The sequence below is a fragment of the Choristoneura fumiferana genome, chromosome 28, assembly GCF_025370935.1.
Source record: "Choristoneura fumiferana chromosome 28, NRCan_CFum_1, whole genome shotgun sequence".
NCBI classification, from domain to species: domain Eukaryota; kingdom Metazoa; phylum Arthropoda; class Insecta; order Lepidoptera; family Tortricidae; genus Choristoneura; species Choristoneura fumiferana.
In genome coordinates this window covers 6,435,605-6,455,885 of record NC_133499.1, presented here as the reverse complement: position 1 = coordinate 6,455,885, position 20,281 = coordinate 6,435,605, and the positions used below count along the sequence as shown (strand labels likewise).

The window sequence follows — 20,281 nt, the reverse complement described above, 5'->3', positions numbered from 1 at the left end:
TGATGAACAGCGACGGTGACCTGGGAAGGGTTTTATTTATAGGTTAGGCTGGGTTAGATATTTTTTTTGTACATATTACATTTTTTTTATGTATTCGTCTGGATGGTAAACGAGCAAGTGGGTCTCCTGATGGTAAGAGATCACCACCGCCCTAAACATCTGCAACACCAGGGGTATTGCAAGACGCGTTGCCAACCTAGAGGCCTAAGACGGGATACCTCACGTGCCAGTAATTTCACCGGCTGTCTTACTCTCTACGCCGAAACAACAGTGCAAGCACTGCTGCTTCACGGCAGGATTAGCGAGCAAGATGGTAGTAGCAGGGCGGCTGGCAAGAGCTGGATAGAGTGGCCGAGGATCGTGCTCAGTGGCGTGCCATGGGAAGAGGCTATGTCCAGCAGAGGACGAACATAGGCTGATGATGATGATGATGATGATGATGATGGTAGTAGCAATCCGGGGCGGACCTTGCACAAGGTCCTACCATTGCAAAAATGTTTAATGTATTGTGTTTTATTGTATTTATTTATTTGTTGCGATAGACCCGCTGTCTACCCTGAATCTAAGTGTTTATATTATAAGTTTTTTGTACTGATATTTGGTGTGCACTAAAGAATATTTGTATTGTATAAATTGTATTGTTATGAATAAAGGACGTATTATAAATTGATGACCGATAATGCACTTGTTGTACATTCGACTATTTAATTAATTAATTTTTGTAGACAATGATTTATTCAAGAAAGACACGTGGTTCAGTCAGCCAAAGAGCGTCATCGTCATGATAGAGTCCGATGACGATATCTGCGCCGTTATTTCTATACAGAACTTTTCGGTAAGTTTATCAATAAATAAGTAAACAAATCCATTCATTTTGGGCAACCCCGCGTTACCCCGTTTAATTCCCCGACGCACCGATTCCCCCCCCCCCCCCACACACACACACACACGCGCGCGCGCACACGCACACGCAACGGCTACGAAACCCTATCCTGAGCGTGACCGACGCGCTCTTGGCTGGTTTTTTGATTTTCATTTGTGTCTTGTTGCAAACATTACTTGGTCTGTTTATGTTTTTCCATCGTGTTTTGTCGGAAAAAGTACGTATTTGTCTTGCTTTCTCAACTAGCTTACTGAAGTTTACTAAAGCTAATTGAGGAAGCAATAAATACGAACTTATCCGACAAAAAATGATGGAAAAACATTATAGATCTATAAAATAAAATATATAATATGTTTGTTCTCGGGTCTTGGGTGTTTAATATGTATTTAAGTATGTATCTATCTAATTATATTTATCCGTTGCTTAGTACCATAACACAAGCTTTGCTAAGCTTACTTTGGGACCAGGTCAATTGGTGTCAATTGTCCCTGGGGGTTTTTCAGGTTCATTCAGGTTTCAGGTGTTACTTTTCGAAGCTTATGAAAGTTATGAAACTAAATATTTTCTTGTTTACATTTTAGTGTCCTGTATTCGACAACGAAAGGAACATACTTTACGACGGTTATTATTTGTCAATGACGAGACGGGGTGGTATTACTTTAAATGTAAGTATACTTACGATAGTCTAACATGTATCCCTGATGTCTCCTGAGAGTAACGGTACAGAATAACATACACTAAACATTTGATTGACCCAAATACACCTTTCTTTAGTTTACATTTTTATTATACATATATTTTTATTTTTAGTGTACGTTACTCAGGAGACCTCAGTGATACTGTGATACACGTTCTTAGTATAATGTTTGCAATGGAGCTCCTAAGCATGCTAATAATATACATAAATAGTCTGAATAAATAATCACAATTCCTTCACGGCTCATATGAGAAAATATTTACAGAACAACTAATAAAAAATTAAAAACAAAAAATATCTTTAAAAATGTCCGTCGACGGCGTAGTTCCTAGCAGACAGGCAGCGTTTCCGCGTTGAATGGCTGGGCTCAAACGTTGACGGAAGTAGCTGCCTTTACCAGGCGTGAAAAAAATCTCTTTTGCGAGTTCCTTCGCGCCTGGAACCCATGGGTTTCCACCCCAAACGGTGCAAATATGTAGTTCGGCCCTATACAGACATATTTGCGCCGTTTGAATTGTTCAGATATTGTCTTAAAACTGTCACAACTCCTATATTTTAGTGGATTTCTACCCCATAAAATCATACTTTTAATAAGTAACTCAGGAGACGTAACCATGGCAACGAGATATAAGAAAACGTTGATTGACCCAAATAACGAAGGTCGCTCCAATAGGTGGGTTGATCAACTTTTTCTTGTACTTCGTTGCCATGGTTACGTCCCCTGGACAACTCTTTAAAACCAAGTTTTTATATAATTTCTGTGGTTAAAATTCACCAAGCGTACATTTTTGTCGTAGTTAAACGCCCTTTGTTTATGGACTATCTCCTAAGCACGTTGTTAGTAGCATATAATATAACAGGTTTTTTAGGAACTGTCGCTGTTGTCTCTTGGATAACGGGACAGAATAACTAACAAGAAATAGTTGATAGACCCAGGTCACATCTCTTTTTAACCCCCGACGCAAAAAGAGGGATGTTATAAGTTTGACCGCTATGTGTGTCTGTCTGTGACACCGTAGTTCTTAAACGGGTCTTAGACATTTTTCATCAAAATCGGTTCAGCCGTTTTTTGAGATATTGAACTTTGAAGTGACAAACTCGGGGGTTTTGCCAACTTTTATTTTGTACATCCACAGACTCCCGGTGAAATTACTGGCACTTGAGGTATCCCATCTTAGGCCTCTAGGTTGGCAAAGCATCTGCAGTACCCCTGGTGTTGCAAATGTTTATGGCCGGTGGTGATCTCTTACCATCAGGAGACCCACTTGCTCGTTTGCCATCCAGTTGAATAAAAAAAAAACATTCTTTCGTATTTTCTTTCCTCAGCAAGACACATTCCCCATGGGTTTCTACATAGTATTCATAGTGAAGACGTCAGACGAGTATTGTACAGGGGACACTGCTAACAAAACACTACCTACTATGGCCAGATACTTAGGCTGGGAGGAAGAGAGGAAGATAGATCTTGCGGTGGGCGATGGGAGAGTCAAGAATTTCACGTAAGTAAATCCCCACTCCCTACTAATACTATACATGCGAAAGTTTGTGCGCGCGCGCGCGCGCGCGTGTGTGTGTGTGTGTGTGTGTTTGTTACTCCTTCACGCTAAAACAGCCGGACTGATTTAGATGAAATTTGGTATGTATGAAGATAGCTGGACATCTGGAATAACACAGATTACTTTTTATACCGATATTCCCATGGGATCGGGATAGAAAATAGCCTGTGTGTTATCCCAGATATCATCCAAATCCATTCAGTCTTTTTTGAGTGAAAGAGTTGGTAACAAACATACACACGTTACATACTGTTTTTTTACTAGATTTTTTTCTTTTACAGCCTTCGAATAATAGCGACGATATCCTACCAGGAGTATATGATAGCAGCGGGGGCTGTCCTCGCCTTCTTCTTGTGTTTCTACGTAGCTTTTATCATCGCTGTCGTGGTGCAGAGGAGGCAGGCGAGGCTGGACGCCGAAGCGAATCTGAACGAAGGTGAGCTCTTACTGGATTCTGCTGCCCTGGTACTTTTTATGCCAACAAATATGCATTTTTATAGCGAGAGAGAAGAACATTCTTAGCCAAAGAAGGATGATATAACATAGAGAGTAACATCAGTTTGATCTGATCTGACTTACCTTGGTAATAATGAGTTAGAAAGAGTAAGATAGCAGCAATAACACAAGGTAGCAGCGGGGGCTGTCCTTGCCTTCTTCTCTTGTTTCTACGTAGCTTTTATCGCGCTGTACAGAGGAGGCAGGCGAGGCTGGACGCTGAAGCGAATCTGAACGAAGGTGAGCTACTTACTGGATTCTGCTGTCCTGGTACTCTTGATGCCAACGAATTACAATTATGTCGAGCCATTAGCCAAAGAAGGAAAAGGGAACAGTTTACCTTCAGTTTGATCTGCTTCTAACTTATCTTGGTAACAATGAGTTAGAAGAGTCAGATTTTTTCTTCTGTACACATTGGCTGGTTCTCTATGAAAGTAGTAGTCGCACCTGTCAGTGTGGTGAAGTAGGGTCCAGGATATCGCAAATAATTATAGTCAAATACTGTATTGAATTAACACCCCCCCCTTTAACAGCGGAGTGCCTCGCCTCCCCTGCGACGCCGCACGACGAAGTCAGCGTGGCTCGTCGGCGCGTCCGGACCATCAATATAGAGGCTGAGAGTTCTTCGCAGCAATGTTTGGTTGGAGACGGACCGAGGCGCGATGGTAAGTTAAAATTAAACCCTTAAAATAGTCTTTAATAAAAAGTAATGAGAAAAAAATATATAGTTTTAGTTTTTTTTAAATGGTAGCCTCATTCATTATCATCATCATCCCAGCCTATATACGTCCCACTGCTGGGCACAGGCCTCCTCTCAGAACAAGAGGGCTTGGGCCATAGTTCCCACGCGGGCCCAGTGCGGATTGGGAACTTCGCACGCACCATTGAACCGCTTCGCTGGTTTGTGCAGGTTTCCTCACGATGTTTTCCTTCACCGCAAAGCTCGTGGTAAATTTCAAATGTAATTCCGCACATGAATTTCGAAAAACTCAGAGGTGCGAGCCGGGGTTCGAACCCACGACCCTCTGCTTGAGAGGCGATAGGTCAAACCATTAGGCCACCACGGCGTAGCCTCATTAAATGTGTTTTTTGTAAAACATATGAAATTAACAGAGATAAATTCTTAATATTACATCATATTCGTTCTCTTCTTTCAGAATGCAGTTCCTCATCCGACACAGAATCTGACTATTCCACACTGGATGACATCAACAGAGAGAAGGATCTCAGAATGGGGGGCAGGCTATGCGTCGCTAACTTAGCTAAGTAAGTAGGCATACAAAAGTATGCCAAAACAAAAACAAAACAAAAGACGTATTTGTCAAAATAAAGTAGCTAACTTACAACATTAGTTGCCGAGTAATCAATTTAGAAGATAATATAATTATTGGTAGCTGAGTTATGTTAATTATTGTTCGTAAGTTGACGCATGATTTTTCATAATTTATTGATATTGTAAAAATGGCATATTGCCTTGCATAAGCAATTTTATTAACCCGTTGCTTAACTACACACAAAAACGACTTTCCGTTGCAGATTCCAAAGAAAACTTTAGTCGCTGCACTCTTTATTTCACATTAATTAATTGATATCTTATACTATCTGTACTTATTATTTATTTCGTAGTCCACCCCTAATCCCTCAGAAATTTTCTATAGGTAATGAAAAACTTTAATGATTATAATAAACAACTAGCAGGATAATAAACAATAAACAATTAACTTGTCGCACAAAAATCTTAGGTATGGTCAACCTATTGAAAGGGACAAAGGGCATCGGTACTAGCTATCTCGTTCGTCGTGCTTTTGAGCTGCAAGTGCTCGGTCCCGTTTAGGTAGTACGTCCATGTTTATTTCAGAGCAACTAAAAATCATAGAGTAATAATTGAATTGACCATTGTCTCGCAGGTGCCGACCTAGAGTGTTGCAAGCTAGATCGAAGATGTATTTATGGAATGTTTTGACAGTAGCTGTGTTCTACACTCTGCCTGTCATACAGCTGGTTGTCACGTATCAAAGAGTGAGTAAGAGATATGTTGAATTAATTTGCGGCAAGAAAAGAGCTCCAGCTAGCTCCGCTCAGCTTTTCTGTGCGAGAAAGCAAAACACTTCCTCGCACAACTCTAGTGGATGGAACACAGCTTAAGGCTGTGGCTCCGCTGAGGCGGAGACGAACGGAGCGGAGAGGAGATGTAGGGATCGACCAATCATATTAGTTGAATCCACATTTCGTCTCCGCCTCATTATCATCAGACTTAGTGCAGCCGCAGCCTTAACCTCTACTTCCGCGGAGGCGGACGTTTTAAAAAAAAAGTATACCCTTTCTCTTTTTTTAAATGTTGATAAAAATATGATTTTTCCGACTCAGAATCAAGAGCACAATCGATTCCGATTGTTTAAAAAAATGTCCCCAAAAAAATTACAGTTTTGTGACTTTTTTTCATACAAAGCATGGGCGTGACAAAACTGACTCATAAAATTTTGTATGGAAAAATGAAATAAATTTTGAAAGAAATGCTAATTACAATTTTTTTTAAACGCCCCTGCGAAGCTCTTCTCCGCATCCGCCTCTGTCTCCGCCTCCGGCTCCGCTACAGCCCTAGTTCATGACCTTATCTTCCACAGCTACTCAACCAATCCGGCAATCAAGACCTCTGCTACTTCAACGCCCTCTGCGCCCATCCGCTGTTCGCGTTGTCAGACTTCAACCACGTGTACTCCAATTTGGGCTACGTGGTGCTCGGAGCTCTGTTCCTGGCTGCTGTCTGGAGGAGACACGACTGGCACCAGGCCAGGAGTAGACGAGAGGTTAGTTAGTAGTCGACAGAAGTTTATGATTTTTCATAGAAAATTACGACTAATTGCTGTCTCTGAGTGAGGAATTACAGGATGATTTAAGCAATAAGTGCTGTTTAATTTTAATATGGACAGCTCGGTTTTTAACGCACGGAATAATACCAGAAGTACCAGGATCGCAGCTCTTCGAGAAGGTTACTCCAAACCCAATAATGTAGCTTCTGAACTTCTGAAGATGAATTCAAATTAGGAACGCTAATAATATCGCGTTCGAATTTTGAATTTGAAAAGAGGTTATTTGGGTCGATTCACGCTGCAAAAGTACCGGGACGACATACTATCGGAAGAGGCCTATCCTAGTAGAGTTATTTTATTTATTCCTCTTAATGGGGCGGCCATAAGGCTTGGGCCAATGTCAGTTAAATAAGATAAATAAGTAGAGTTGAGGTTTTGGCGCCCATCCGCTGTTCGCGTTGACAGATTTCAACCACGTGTACTCCAATTTGGGCTACCGGGCTGCTGTCTGTAGAAGACACGACTGGCACCAGGCCAGGAGTAGACGAGAGGAGTCGACAGAAGTTTATTTTTCATAGAAAATGACTAATTGCTGTCTCTGAGGAATTACAGGGTTAATTTAAGTGCTGTTTAATTTTTTTAGTCGATGACGGCTGTCAAATTACGGTTTTTAACGCACGGAATAATACCAGAAGTACCAGGATCGCAGCTCTTCGAGAAGGTTACTCCAATCCAAACCTAATGTAGCTTCCGAACTTCTGAAGTTATAGGAACGCTAATAATATCGCGTTCGAATTTTGAATTTGAAAAGAGAAGGTTATTTGGATCGATTCACGCTGCAAAAGTACCAGGACGACATACTATCGGAAGAGGCCTGTCCTAGTAGAGTTGAGGTTTTGAGTTCCAACGATGGAGGCATTATGGAGGTTTGGGGTTCCAAGTCCCTTCCTTCTGCAACTTAGAAAGTTTTAGAAAAGTTCTTTGAAAATTAGAAAAGACTGTTGATGTGATGGATGATACATTGTCGGAGTTACCCAATCCGGCAACCAAGACCTGTGATACTTCAACGCCCTCTGCGCCCATCCGCTGTTCGCGTTGTCGGATTTCAACTACTCCAACTTGGGATACGTGGTGCTCGGGGCTTTGTTTCCTGGCTGCTGTCTGGAGAAGAAACGACTGGCACCAGGCCAGGAGTAGACGAGAGGTTAGTTAGTAGTCGACAGAAGTTTATGATTTTTCATAGAAAATTACGACTAATTGCTGTCTCTGAGTGAGGAATTAAGTGTTATTTAATTTTTTTTAGTCGATGACGGCTGTCAAATTACCGTTTGTAACGTGAAGTACCAGGATCGCAGCTCTTCGAGATGGTTACTCCAAACCCAATAATGTAGCTTCCGAACCAAACTTCTGAAGTTATATAAAATTCAAATTAGGAACGCTATAATTATCGCGTTCGAATTTCGAATTTGAAAAGAGAAGGTTATTTGAATCGATTCACGCTGCATAAATACCAGGACGACATACTATCGGAAGAGGCCTGTCCTAGTAGAGTTAGGTTTTGAGTTCCAACGTAGGAGGCATTATGGAGGTTTGGGGTTCCAAGTCCCTTCCTTCTGCAACTTAGAAACAACATAGAAAGATATAGAAAAGTTCTTTGAAAATTAGAAAAGACTGTTGATGTGATGGATGATACATTGTCGGAGTTAACCAATCCGGCAACCAAGACCGAGTAGACGAGAGGTTAGTTAGTAGTCGACAGAAGTTTATGATTTTTTTTTTTCATCCCACTTGCTCGTAAACAGTGTCGAAACCTGCAGGCTACCTTGGTTGCAACCCCCCAAATAAAACCCTCGACCTTAATGTGCTTGTCATGAAACCCGTCGTCGATAAATGAGTCATTGCGCGTACAAATTTTCTTTTCATGAAGCCCAAGGTCGGTAAATGAGTCCATGCCCGTACAACTGCTGCGCCATGCGCGCGCTGCTGCAGGACCACGTGCACACGCACGCTGCAGCGCGCTAAGGGAGGGGGCTGCTAAGAGCGCAGCCTAAGGTATCGCCAATATTTGGAAGAACTATACTTATTTTTTCTTATAGAAATATAAAAGTTTACTCGCAAATGTGATGAAAAACATTATATATCGCACGGGCGGTACTAGAATTACAAACATCGAATCATTAAAGCCTAATAGACTCTCGTTCGTAATTCCTTATTTACCGCCCTTAAGACACAATGTACTATCATAGAAAATGACGACTAATTGCTGTCTCTGATTGAGGAATTACAGTAATTTAAGTGCTGTTTTTAGTCGATGACGGCTGACAAATTACCGTTTTTAACGCACGGAATAATACCAGAAGTACCAGGATCGCAGCTCTTCAAGAAGGTTACTCCAAACCCAATAATGTAGCTTCCGAACTTCTGAAGTTAGACTGAATTCAAATTAGGAACGCTATATCGCGTTCGAATTTTGAATTTGAAAAGAAACATTTGATTCACGCTGCAAAAGTACCAGGACGACATACTATCGGAAGAGGCCTGTCCTAGTAGAGCTGAGATTTTGAGTTCCAAGGATGGAGAAATCAGGCATTATGGAGGTTTGGGGTTCCAAGTCCCTTCCTTCAGCAACTTAGAAAGTTTTAGAAAAGTTCTTTGAAAATTAGAAGACTCGTTGATGTGATGGATGCATTTTTGAAGTTATCCAATTCGGCAACTTCAACGCCCTCTGCGCCCATCCGCTGTTCGCGTTGTCGGATTTGAACCAAGTGTACTCCAACTTGGGCTACGTGGTGCTCGGGGCTTTGGGCCTGGCTGCTGTCTGTGGAAGACACGACTGGCACCAGGCCAGGAGTAGACGAGAGGTTAGTTAGTAGTTCAGCTTCACTCAGACACCTAAGTTTATGATTTTCCATAGAAAATGACGACTGATGTGCTGTTTAGTTAAATCGTTGACAGCTTGGAAATTCAAAAGTACCAGGATCGCAGCTCTTCAAGGAGTTTACTCTAAATCCAAAAAAATTTAGCGTCCAAACTTCTGTGCAAAGCTGTATCTGATCTGAATTCGAATTTGGAACGCTAATAATATTATATTGCGTTCAAGTTTTAAATTTGAAAAAAGAAGGAATTTTTGAAAGATTCACGCTGCTAAAGTACCAGGACGACATAGTATCGCAAGGGGGGTCCGTCCAAATAGACTTGAGATTTTGCGTTCCAACGATGCAGGTTTCGAGATCCAAGTCCCTTCCTTATGGAAGACCGTAGTGGAAGACTAGAAAGTTCTAGAAAGTCCTAGCTGCTGTTTGGAGGAGACACGACTGGTACCAGCCAAGGAGTACAGGGGTAGGCGAGAGCTTCGTTAAACCTAAAACGTGATTTTATTTTTCTATACAAAATTACAGTTAATTGACGTCTTTGAGTGAGGCATTACACAAGGAAATTTTACTGCTATCTAGTTAACCGGTGACAAATGTTTTTAACCCATCGAATAAAAGCGTTTTCAGATTATCCGATCCGATATCGGTATCGGCCGCCGATACCGATATCGGGGCAAGTAAAATGTATGAAATATGAATCATCAGCCAAATATGTGATCAACCACCCTAAATTTGATAATCGTTTGCATGTCATAAAACAATAATGCCGATAGACGTGTCTGTCAACTTCAAAGTTCGACTTTAGGGACATATTCATGTGATAGGAACTTGTTTCAAAATTCTTCAACTTCAACTTTTTGCTTGGTGGCAATGGCAATCGGTCGCTTTTGGTTAGCGTCCATTACTGCCAAAAATCGATAGACCACTTATTTGGCTAATGGTTCCTGTCTTTCAGTTTAGAGCGTTTTCACATTATCCGATCCGATATCGGTATCGGACGCCGATAGACGACATCCGATAGCCGACACCATGTGCTGCGGGGCTACTACGAAACTCGAAGTTCGTATCGTACCGTCCTTCTCGCTCTCGTATTAAATAGTATAAGTGTCAGAGGGACCTCACTGCACGAACTTCGAGTTTCGAGTTTCGTAGTAGCCCTTGCTTTCACATATTTCCGACGAAATCGTTCCGATACGACCAGCTCAAAATGGCCGCCACGCATCGGGCTCTGCCACACAGAGACAATTTAGATACACGCATAGCACACATACAAATTTTATCGTCCGACAGCCCACGGGCGTCCGATGGTGCCGTGAACGTATCGGTGTCGGCTCCGACATCCAATATCGGGCCGGACAATGTGAAGACAGGTACATATTTACCTATATCGGATCGGATAAAGAAGTACCAGGATCGCAGCTCTCCAAGGAGTTTAAACCCAATAAAATTAAATGTAGCTTCCGAACTTCTGTTTAGACTGATCAAATTAAGAACGCTATGAAAAGAAAGTTCGAATTTTGAATTTGAAAACTGAAAAAGTACCAGGACGATATACTATATCAAGAGGCTTGTCCTAATAGAGTTGAAGTTATGCGTTCCAACGATGCAAGTTTCGGGATCCAAGTCCCTTCAATATGGAAGACTTAAAAAGTTCTGGAGAGTTCTTTGAAAATTAGAAAAGACTGTTGATGATGTGATGAGGTTTCGCCATCCGCTGTTCGCGTTGTCGGACTTCACCCACGTGTACTCCAACGTGGGCTTCGCGGTGCTCGGGGCTCTGTTCCTGGCTGCTGTCTGGAAGAAACACGACTGGCACCCAGTCCAGGAGTAGACGAGAGGGTAGTTACTTGTTAGTAGTGCTGCTTCACTCAGAGACAGAAGTTTATGATTTTCCATAGAAAATGATGGCTAATTGCTGTCTCTGAGTGAGGCATTACAGGTTAATTTAAGTGCTGTCAAAATGCTGTTTTTAACGCATCGAATAATACCAGAAGTACCAGGAACGCAGCTCTTCAAGGAGCTTACTCTAAATCCAAAATTGTGGTTCCGAACTTCTGTGGTTTGAACTGAATTCTAATTTGGAACGCTGATGGAAAGATTCACGCTGCAAAAGCACCAGGACGACATACTATCGCAAGGGGTCTGTCCAAATAGACTTGAGGTTTTGCGTTCCATAGTACAAAGTAATAAGTAAACCCATATTATCTTCTTTGTCCACAGAAAGAGCTGGGTATACCGCAGCATTTCGGTCTTCTCTACGCCATGGGTATAGCTTTGGTGAGCGAGGGCCTTCTGTCGGCAGCATACCACGTGTGCCCTAATAGCATGAACTTCCAATTCGGTAAGTTCTTGGCCGTCTAAAGCTCTCTACTCATTACACCGTATCATACCATGACCGTAACAGCAACGTGTCAGGCAAAAATATATCCTTTGTATTGAAAAGTATGAGACTATGGCCACTAGCACGTTTCCTAACCAACCGTCGTCGCGTGTCATGTATGCGCTTGACGTCCGTACCTAACACACCCGTCCGAAAAAGTTGAAGCGCGTCATAATAAAGTTCGGGAGTGACGTGACGTGACGTGCTAAGTGCACGATGTGTTGTCACGCAGAGCTTTAGCTGGATATAATGTTTATATTTGTTTCACTTCTCATGCTCGTAAAGTTCGTTTTTTGCTGGATCTGGGCGACATAAAATTACTTTTATGTGGCTGGTGCATAATGAGAGGCATTAAAGTACGAGTGTGGTTTTATGAAACGAGCCGAAGGCGAGTTTCATAATAAGATCACACGAGTGTTTTAATGCCTAATTATGTATAGCCGCATACATAACTTTATCTACATGCATATCATAAGTTTTCTATAATATGTTCAGATATGGCCTGTATTTTTAAGTTAGTGTTACTGATAACTAGTTTGAAGTACCTAACAGATAATAAAAAACTAAAGTTTTATTTATAATAATAATTATTATCTACATGCATGTCATAACTTTTCTACAATATGTACAGATATGCATTGTTAAAAAAAGTATTACCGATACTTTAATGTAAACATTAAGATGCACTGTACTTTAATGTGAACATTAAGATGCACCCGCAGATACCAGGTTTCTTAATAAAGGCCATTTGATAGTCGTTTCTGAACATATAATAGGGAAGTTATGATATGCATGTAGATAAACAATTTTATTTTCCACTGTCGCTATTTAATTTCCTCTCAATCGAAGTGAAAAGCAGTGTAAAACTCGAGCATTAAACCCATTTTGCCCTCGACGTGTATATCCACCCTCGCCGTACCGGCTCAGGTGGCTATATGCACGTCTCGGGTAAAATGGCTCGTTTGAACATGAAATACCGTGAGACTCATTCATATTAAATGATATTGTACTCACTTCTAAGACGTCACGACGTTTAACACGTGAGTTATCCGTTACAATACCGGTATTATTTAAATTGTAAATATTACACTACAATCCTGGCCTGACTTGTTGAGGTTTAACGGTTTAACTGTTTCGAAAATGGTTAAACTGATCGAGTGTTGCCATACATGCTTCCGGATTGAAAGTTTCTTTCTACTTCTTTCCGCTGGCTTTCGAGTCGTCATGGTGTTTGTATGTATTTATATGTTTTAGTTTTTAAATGGGTCCCACTGAAAAACAGCGTTGCGGCTTGCCGTAACATTATGCTGAGTGGGGCCCACTGTATACTATACGATGTTGTTTTTTTATTCTTTCCATCTAATGTATTTTTATGTGTATCGAATATGTGTAAATAAATTTTACTCTCTCTCTACAATATGATTTAATAAACGGCTCGTTTTCTGCTCTTGTTGTACAATGTAGCTTTTCCTGAGCAAATACCCAAGTCATCCACGTAGCATGTACTTCCAGATACATCGTTCATGTACGTGACGTCTGTACTATGCATGGTTAAGATCTACCAGTCGCGGCATCCGGACATCAATGCGCGCGCGCACGCCACCTTCGGCGTGCTGGCGCTCATCATATTTGTGGGTGAGTGTGTTTTTAGGGTTCCGTATTCAAAGGGTACCAACGGGACCCTATTACTGAGACTCCGCCGTCTGTCTGTCCGTCTGTCACAGGGCTCTATCTCTAGAGCCGTAATAGATAGGCACTTGAAATTTTCACAGATTATATATTAGATCTATTGTGAAGAAGACATTAATATCTAAGGCGTATTATAAAGTTAATGATTATATCATGGACAGGGATATTTGGAAATAATTCCAATCCGCATTAGCGATCCTATGATAGGTGTATTAGAACTCATTTTTTACTGATAAAATCATATTTAATGACAAAAACCCGGATAATTCGCGTCTTAAATCGAGTTTAGCTCGACATTTTTCGAGCTTCTCCTAACCCGGGGATCCCGGGCTAACCCTTCTTCTAAGAGCGCCGGTGAACGAAACCTGTAGACCTAGAATGGCAAACGAGCAAGTGGGTCTCCTGATGGTCACCACCGCCCATAGACACCTGCAATACCAGGGGGATTGCAGATGCGTTGCCAACCTAGAGGCCTAAGATGAGATACCTCAAGTGCCAGTAATTTCACCGGCTGTCTTACTCTCCACGCCGCAGTGTCCAAGCACTGCTGCTTCACGGCAGGATTAGCGAGCAAGATGATGGTAGCAATCCGGGCGGACCTGCGGAAGGTCCTACCAGTACCACCTGCAAAATTTTATATTAATTTTATATATTATCTCGTTAAATTAGTAAATCTCACGGTAGTTTCGTGTTCAAAATTATCTTTGTGTCCACAGGCCTCGTGGGAGTATTAAATGCAAATGTGTACTTCTGGGTGGCGTTCACGATACTGCATCTCATCACCTGTCTCATAATGACATTCCAGATATATTACTTGGGAAGATTCAGACTGGGTGAGTGTGTTAGCCTCTGTTTTTATCTCCACAGTCGAAACGGAATCCTTAAGCTCTACCCATTACACCGTATCATATCATGACCGTGACAGCAACGTGCCAGGCAAAAATATATTTTCACTTCTCATGCTTGTAAAGTTGGCATTTATGCTGGATCTAGGCGACATAAAATTACGTCTTCCGTGGATGTCGTAAGAGGCGACTGAGGATATAGGTTAAGGTATACCGTAGGCGACAGGCTAGCAACCTGTCACTATTGTACCGTTTTTGTCAAACTCGAAACCTAAAATTGCTAAAAGTGGCTCCGAAGCGGTAACGTTTCGTGTGCTCTGCCTACCCATTTGGGAATACAGGCGTGATGTTTATGTGTGTGTGTACTTTTTGTTGACTGTACTTGCATTGTGATCCAAGCTACATTTCCGTAACAAATTTATGTCGATGCCCGTTGAGGAGTTCCGTCCTGCGGAGACGATCCTATGAACCTACCAGGTTATTTTAATATCACTAGATTTACATAAGTATGCCAAATGTCAAGTCAATACGACCACTGGTAGTGGGTCAAATTCAACTTGCACGATTTGACCTGCACATACATACATACTCGTACATTACAAGTTAATTTAACTTTAATACGTTTTTTTACAGACTCCGGTCTGATATACCGCGCCGCGCGCGAATTTGTAACACGCCCCCTAGCGGCGATCACGCCGACATACGTGGGTCGCTGCGTGTTGCTGGTCATTGCTAACTTGGCCAACTGGGCGCTGGCGGCGTATGGGTGAGTCACAGACAGACAGACTTACCGAGCGGCGGGAGTCACACGCCCCCCAGCTTTTCACTTCTAATGCTCGTAACCTTCGTATTTACGCTGGATCTCGGCGACATAATGACTTTTTATGCTCTAGTGCATAAAGTAAATTTTTCTTCTAAGACCAAGGTAATCAGGTGTCAACAGCCACAAACGAAAAAGTTTGTATATATTTTTTTATACAGATCGATTTACATGAACTGGCGCGAATGGATTGAACTAAAGTAATGTCACTTGGACATTTTTGTAGGAAAATAACAGATGCATTACATTTTCATATTTGCGTGAAGTATTCAAATATGTAACGCACAGGATACTTTCATTCAATCAATTCGTGCCAGCTCTCGTGAATGGCCTGTAATAATATATCATCATCATCATCATCATCCCAGCCTATATACGTCCCACTGCTGGGCACAGGCCTCCTCTCAGAACAAGAGGGCTTGGGCCATAGTTGCATAATATATCAATGCATGAAAAACAAAAGGTACCTAGTAAGCTAACAATTTGTTTCCACTGTTGCTATAGAATTTCCTCTCCATCGAAATGAAAAGCAGAATTGTAATGTAAACCCATTTTCCCCTCGACGTTCCGTACCGGCTCGCGTGTCTATGAATATGAGCGTCTCGGGCAAAATGGCTCGTATCGAAAACCCGAAAAAGAGACCAGCGCTGGGAATCGAACCCAGGTCCTCAGCATTCCGTGCTGCGTGCTATACCGCTACAGACAGGAGTACAGACACGAATTTTGCCTATGCACCACGCATCTCAGCTTGTTTGTTTCTTATTTAGTCACTTGAGCAGCGACACTGGTCTGGTTTCTCTGTGCATCTATGTTTCAGTTTGTATTTTCGATATCGATTTTACGGGATGACCGTAAAAGTAACAAAATTTGGTGTTGAAATAAAAAATACGAAGACTCCAAAAAGCAATCTGTAAATGGGTCGTTTTATGGTCTCGTTGTACAATCTAGTATTGTTCCAGCGTGGCGCAGCACAGCCGCGACTTCGCGTCCCACCTGTTGCTGGTGCTGATGAGTAATCTCTTCTTGTACACGCTCTTCTATATCGTCATCAAGCTGCTGCACCGAGAGTCCATCCGGTGGTACAGGTCTGTATACCAGAAAACGGTTCTCCATCGTTTGCCCGAATTTCATATGCCCGAATGTATCGTTTTCTAGAATTTTCATTTGCCATAAAGTGATTTATTTCTGAGATAGTAATTTCTTCGTTAAACTAACCTAACTTACTGCATTCTATATGATGACATTTAAAAAAATCCTGAAAACAGCACGGTCCCATATATTTTATGGCAAACGTTGGTATGGCAAGTGAAATTCGGACAAGTAAAGGTAAACGACCAAAACATACGAAATGTGTGAGAGAAATCTAGTTTGTATTTAAGAGCGTTTATACCTGCTGAGCTGGCATCGTGAGTTTCTCGATTATTCCATAAAAATTGAATGAAAATTAAAAAATGTGGTCTGATAGAACTGTTCTTAATATATAAGTTAATGTTTCTACTCCAGTAATAATTCGTGATAGACTTTTGTTCTTTAAAAACGTGTTTATTAACGGTTTTCTATCATAAGGTCGGGGGTGAGCAAAGTTATTGTTTTAGTTCATCGAATTAATTGTCTCAAAGGGACGTACGAGGTTTTATTATACCACAAAATTACTGATTGTGTGAAAAAAAATGTTTGGACGAAGTGGACTTTTTTTATCTACACCCATATAGTAAATCCTTTATTATGCGTTTTAAAACCATAGATAATAACCAGCATTACGACATTAGATTCTGTTATGAACACGGCTGTATCGTAATGGTCATTACGACACCGAAATCGATATCGTAATGAACCGCAGGCGCAGGAGCTCGTGGGGCAGACATGGTTCTGGTTGCAATGAAGGTCATTCTCAATGATGCTTGAATCCCCCCCCCCCCTGGTGTTGCAGGTGTCTATGGGCGGTGGTAATCTCTTACCATCAGGAGACCCACTTGCTCGTTTGCCATCCAATCGAATAAAAAAATAAAAAAAATAAAAAAACTTAATATATCGATTTAGATAAAGTAATGTATGCATACGTAATTCGGCCTTAAAACACTCGTGTGATCCTTTTATGAAACTCGGCTACGCCTCGATTCACAACCACGGCACTCGTGTTTTAAGGACCCTTATTACGTAACAGTTGCATAAACTAGTATTTAATGTTTATTTATTTCCGCAGCTGGGTGTTCATAGTGCTGACCTACACTAACTGGTTCAGTTCCAGTTACTTCTATCTGGACCAGAGCACCAACTGGGCGGTGAGTGTCATTTTTACCCGACTGCCCGAAGGAGGGTTATGTTTTTCGAGCGTATGTATGTAAGTATGTATGTATTTATGTATGTGGGTATGTATGTCCATTTCTTTGGTCCTCGCTGCAGCCTAAACGGCTGGACGAATGTAACATATGAGGTATCATTGGATTCGTCATAACTGTCGGAGTGACATAGGGTATATAATAGGCCTCTCAATATGGCCTCTGCGAAAAAAAATATGGCGAAGGAATAAAAAAATATATTTTGTATTGTAACAATATGGGAATCAAATGAAAATTCATCATCATTCTTCCGCAGCTGACGCCAGCCCAGTCCCGCCAGAGCAACCGTCCCTGCAACCTTCTCCAGCTGTACGACGCTCACGACATCTGGCACTTCATGTCGTCGACCGCCATGTTTTTCTCGTTCAACATGTATCTCACCATAGACGACAACCTCATGGACACGCCGCGAAGCGAAATCATGGTGTTTTAAAGAACCCGCGGTGCGCGAGTCGCGCTTGACCGGTTTTATTAAGAAAATTACCGATAACTTGTTTTTTACTTAGGCAAGGTTTTTAAATATACTGAAAACCTGTATTTTTACAGGCTTTTATTTAACTTGCAATATATGTATGTGCGGGTCAAATTTGGCACGCTTATGTAAATCTGGTGACAATACAATGATCTGGCAGTGACATCCTGGTGGTCCTCAATGGTTAACGGCACCGACTTGAAATTTGTATGGATATTTAGTCTAGATGACAATGTAAGCACAGTCAATAGAAAAGCTTGTATTAAATAACCTAACCATAAAAAAACATTTTTAATACAAGCTTTTCTTTGCTGACTGTACTTTTTGTTAACTGTACTTGCATTGTCACCCAAACTACATTTGCACACCAAATTTCAAGTCGATGCTATTAAGCGTTGAAGAGTTCCGTCCTGCGGAGACGATCCTGGCCGGACTACCAGGATGTCACTACCAGATTATTGTATTGTCACGTGATTTACATAAGTATGCCAAATTTCAAGTCAATCCGACTACTGGAAGTTGGTCGAATTTAACTTGCAAGATTTGACTACATACAGACAGACAGACAACGGGACAGGTGAAAATAAATAAAAGCTGGTAAAATTCCATTTTCAACAGATACTTATTTATTTAGTATTGTAAGCGTTCCTATTCCTACGCTTGATTCTGAACACATTGAGGTTTTCAGTTACTTAATAGCACCTTGTATAAACTCACACTGTCTCTCTAACGTACTCATATAATCTTGACAAATTTTAGACTCACTATAAAACATATGTAAAGCTCAATAGTTTTATGAATAATGTAAGAATTAAAGGCTGACCAGGAATATAAAAAACCCGACGCGAGGGCAGCACTTCTACGTTTTATATTGCAACGTTCTTTACACTTACTATACGATACTTACCAGTCATTAAGATTGGTTTTTTGGAATCTTTTTGTATTTTTTATTTCAATTCACCTAAATTGAAAATACAAACTGAAATATAGATGCACAGAAAAAACCAGAAAAATAAGACCACGCGGTATAGCACGCGGTACGGAATACCGAGGACCTGGGTTCGATTCCCAGTGTTGGTCTTATTTTTCTGGTTTTTTCTGTGCATCTATATTTCAGTTTGTATTTTCAACTTACCAGCCATATTGACAGCAGTGTCGGTGATATTATTTAAAGGAATATTTTGTAATCCCTCAGACTTTTTCTATGACAAATACATGACATATACGTTGTGAATTTTTTCCTTCCAAGGCTATGGATAATCTTCGGCATTTTAACGCACAAAAACACAAAATAACACTTTAAAATACGACGCGCAAACAACGTTAAACTTTGACAGCAATAGACAGATGACATTTGAATTTAGTGTTACCAGTGCAAGAAATTTGTTGCATTGGTTTAACGCAATATGGCGAGGTTTTTTTATAATTCTGGTCAGCCTTTAATTTAAAATACGGTAATTGACTGTTTATTTATTTATTTTATATACCGACATGACAACAACAATTTTAAGTAAAAATAATCATTTATTTGTTTCGTGGTTAGATCAACTTTTTTTTGTACCTCGTTGCCATGGTTACGTCCCCTGGACAACTCTTCAAAACCATTACTTTCTTTATGTTTTCTGTGGTTAAAATTCATTGAACGTACGTTTTTGCCGTAGTTAGAAGCCCATCATTACAAGCTTTTATTTAGTTTCACCTGTCCCGTTGTCTGTCTGTCTGTCTAAATCTTGCAAGTTAAATTAGACCAACTTCCAGTGGTTGGATTGACTTGAAATTTGGTATACTTATGTAAATTGCGTGACAATACAATAATCTGGTAGCGACATCCTTGTAGTCTGGCCAGGAACGTCTCCACAGGATGGAACTCTTCAACGGTTTGGCATCGACTTAAAATTTGGTAGACAAATGTAGTTTGGGTGACAATACAAGTACAGTCAACAAAATGTAACAGTCAGCAAAAAAAGCTTGTTGTTGCGGCGGGATAGAAATATAAATAATTAGCAGAAGATTGTTTTATTGGTTCATAGGTTCGTTACAAGTCAACATCACAAATCGCCATCTTTCTTTTTGCAAAGCAGTGTACAGGGGCAACATCCCCGAATGCGCCATCTATCTACACAGCTCCGAACTAATAGAGAAACCAATAGTTCTCTCGGCCGATGAGAACTCTACTAACTCGGTTGAAAGTAGATAGATGGCGCTGTGTGTAACAATTGATTAAAAATGTTTTTTTTTTACCAAAAACTTTTTTATGGATTATCTCCTAAGCACACATTATAAGAATAACAAATAAGTTTTTGGTAAAAATTTCATTTTTAAAACAAGATTTTTCTGCCGATTGTACTTTTTGTTGACTGTACTTGCATTGCCACCCAAACTACATTTGCATACCAAATTTCAAGTCGATGCCATTAACCGT

At 40.9% G+C, this 20,281-nt stretch overlaps 1 protein-coding gene across 1 annotated transcript in view; it reads left to right on the top strand.

Moving 5' to 3' along the window:
* The window catches only part of LOC141443943 (SID1 transmembrane family member 1-like), a 34,735-nt gene extending 16,705 nt beyond the window's left edge, over positions 1–18,030 (top strand). The window contains exons 9-20 of the mRNA XM_074109365.1: positions 3,418–3,572; positions 4,165–4,296; positions 4,789–4,897; positions 5,539–5,650; positions 6,256–6,438; positions 11,535–11,655; positions 13,207–13,329; positions 14,100–14,216; positions 14,862–14,994; positions 16,008–16,133; positions 17,252–17,330; positions 17,644–18,030. Of these exons, the coding sequence (XP_073965466.1) occupies positions 3,418–3,572; positions 4,165–4,296; positions 4,789–4,897; positions 5,539–5,650; positions 6,256–6,438; positions 11,535–11,655; positions 13,207–13,329; positions 14,100–14,216; positions 14,862–14,994; positions 16,008–16,133; positions 17,252–17,330; positions 17,644–17,820 (1,567 nt within the window). The 3' untranslated portion in view covers positions 17,821–18,030. The remainder of the gene's footprint in view (positions 1–3,417; positions 3,573–4,164; positions 4,297–4,788; positions 4,898–5,538; positions 5,651–6,255; positions 6,439–11,534; positions 11,656–13,206; positions 13,330–14,099; positions 14,217–14,861; positions 14,995–16,007; positions 16,134–17,251; positions 17,331–17,643) is intronic.
* Positions 18,031–20,281: the final 2,251 nt, after the last annotated feature.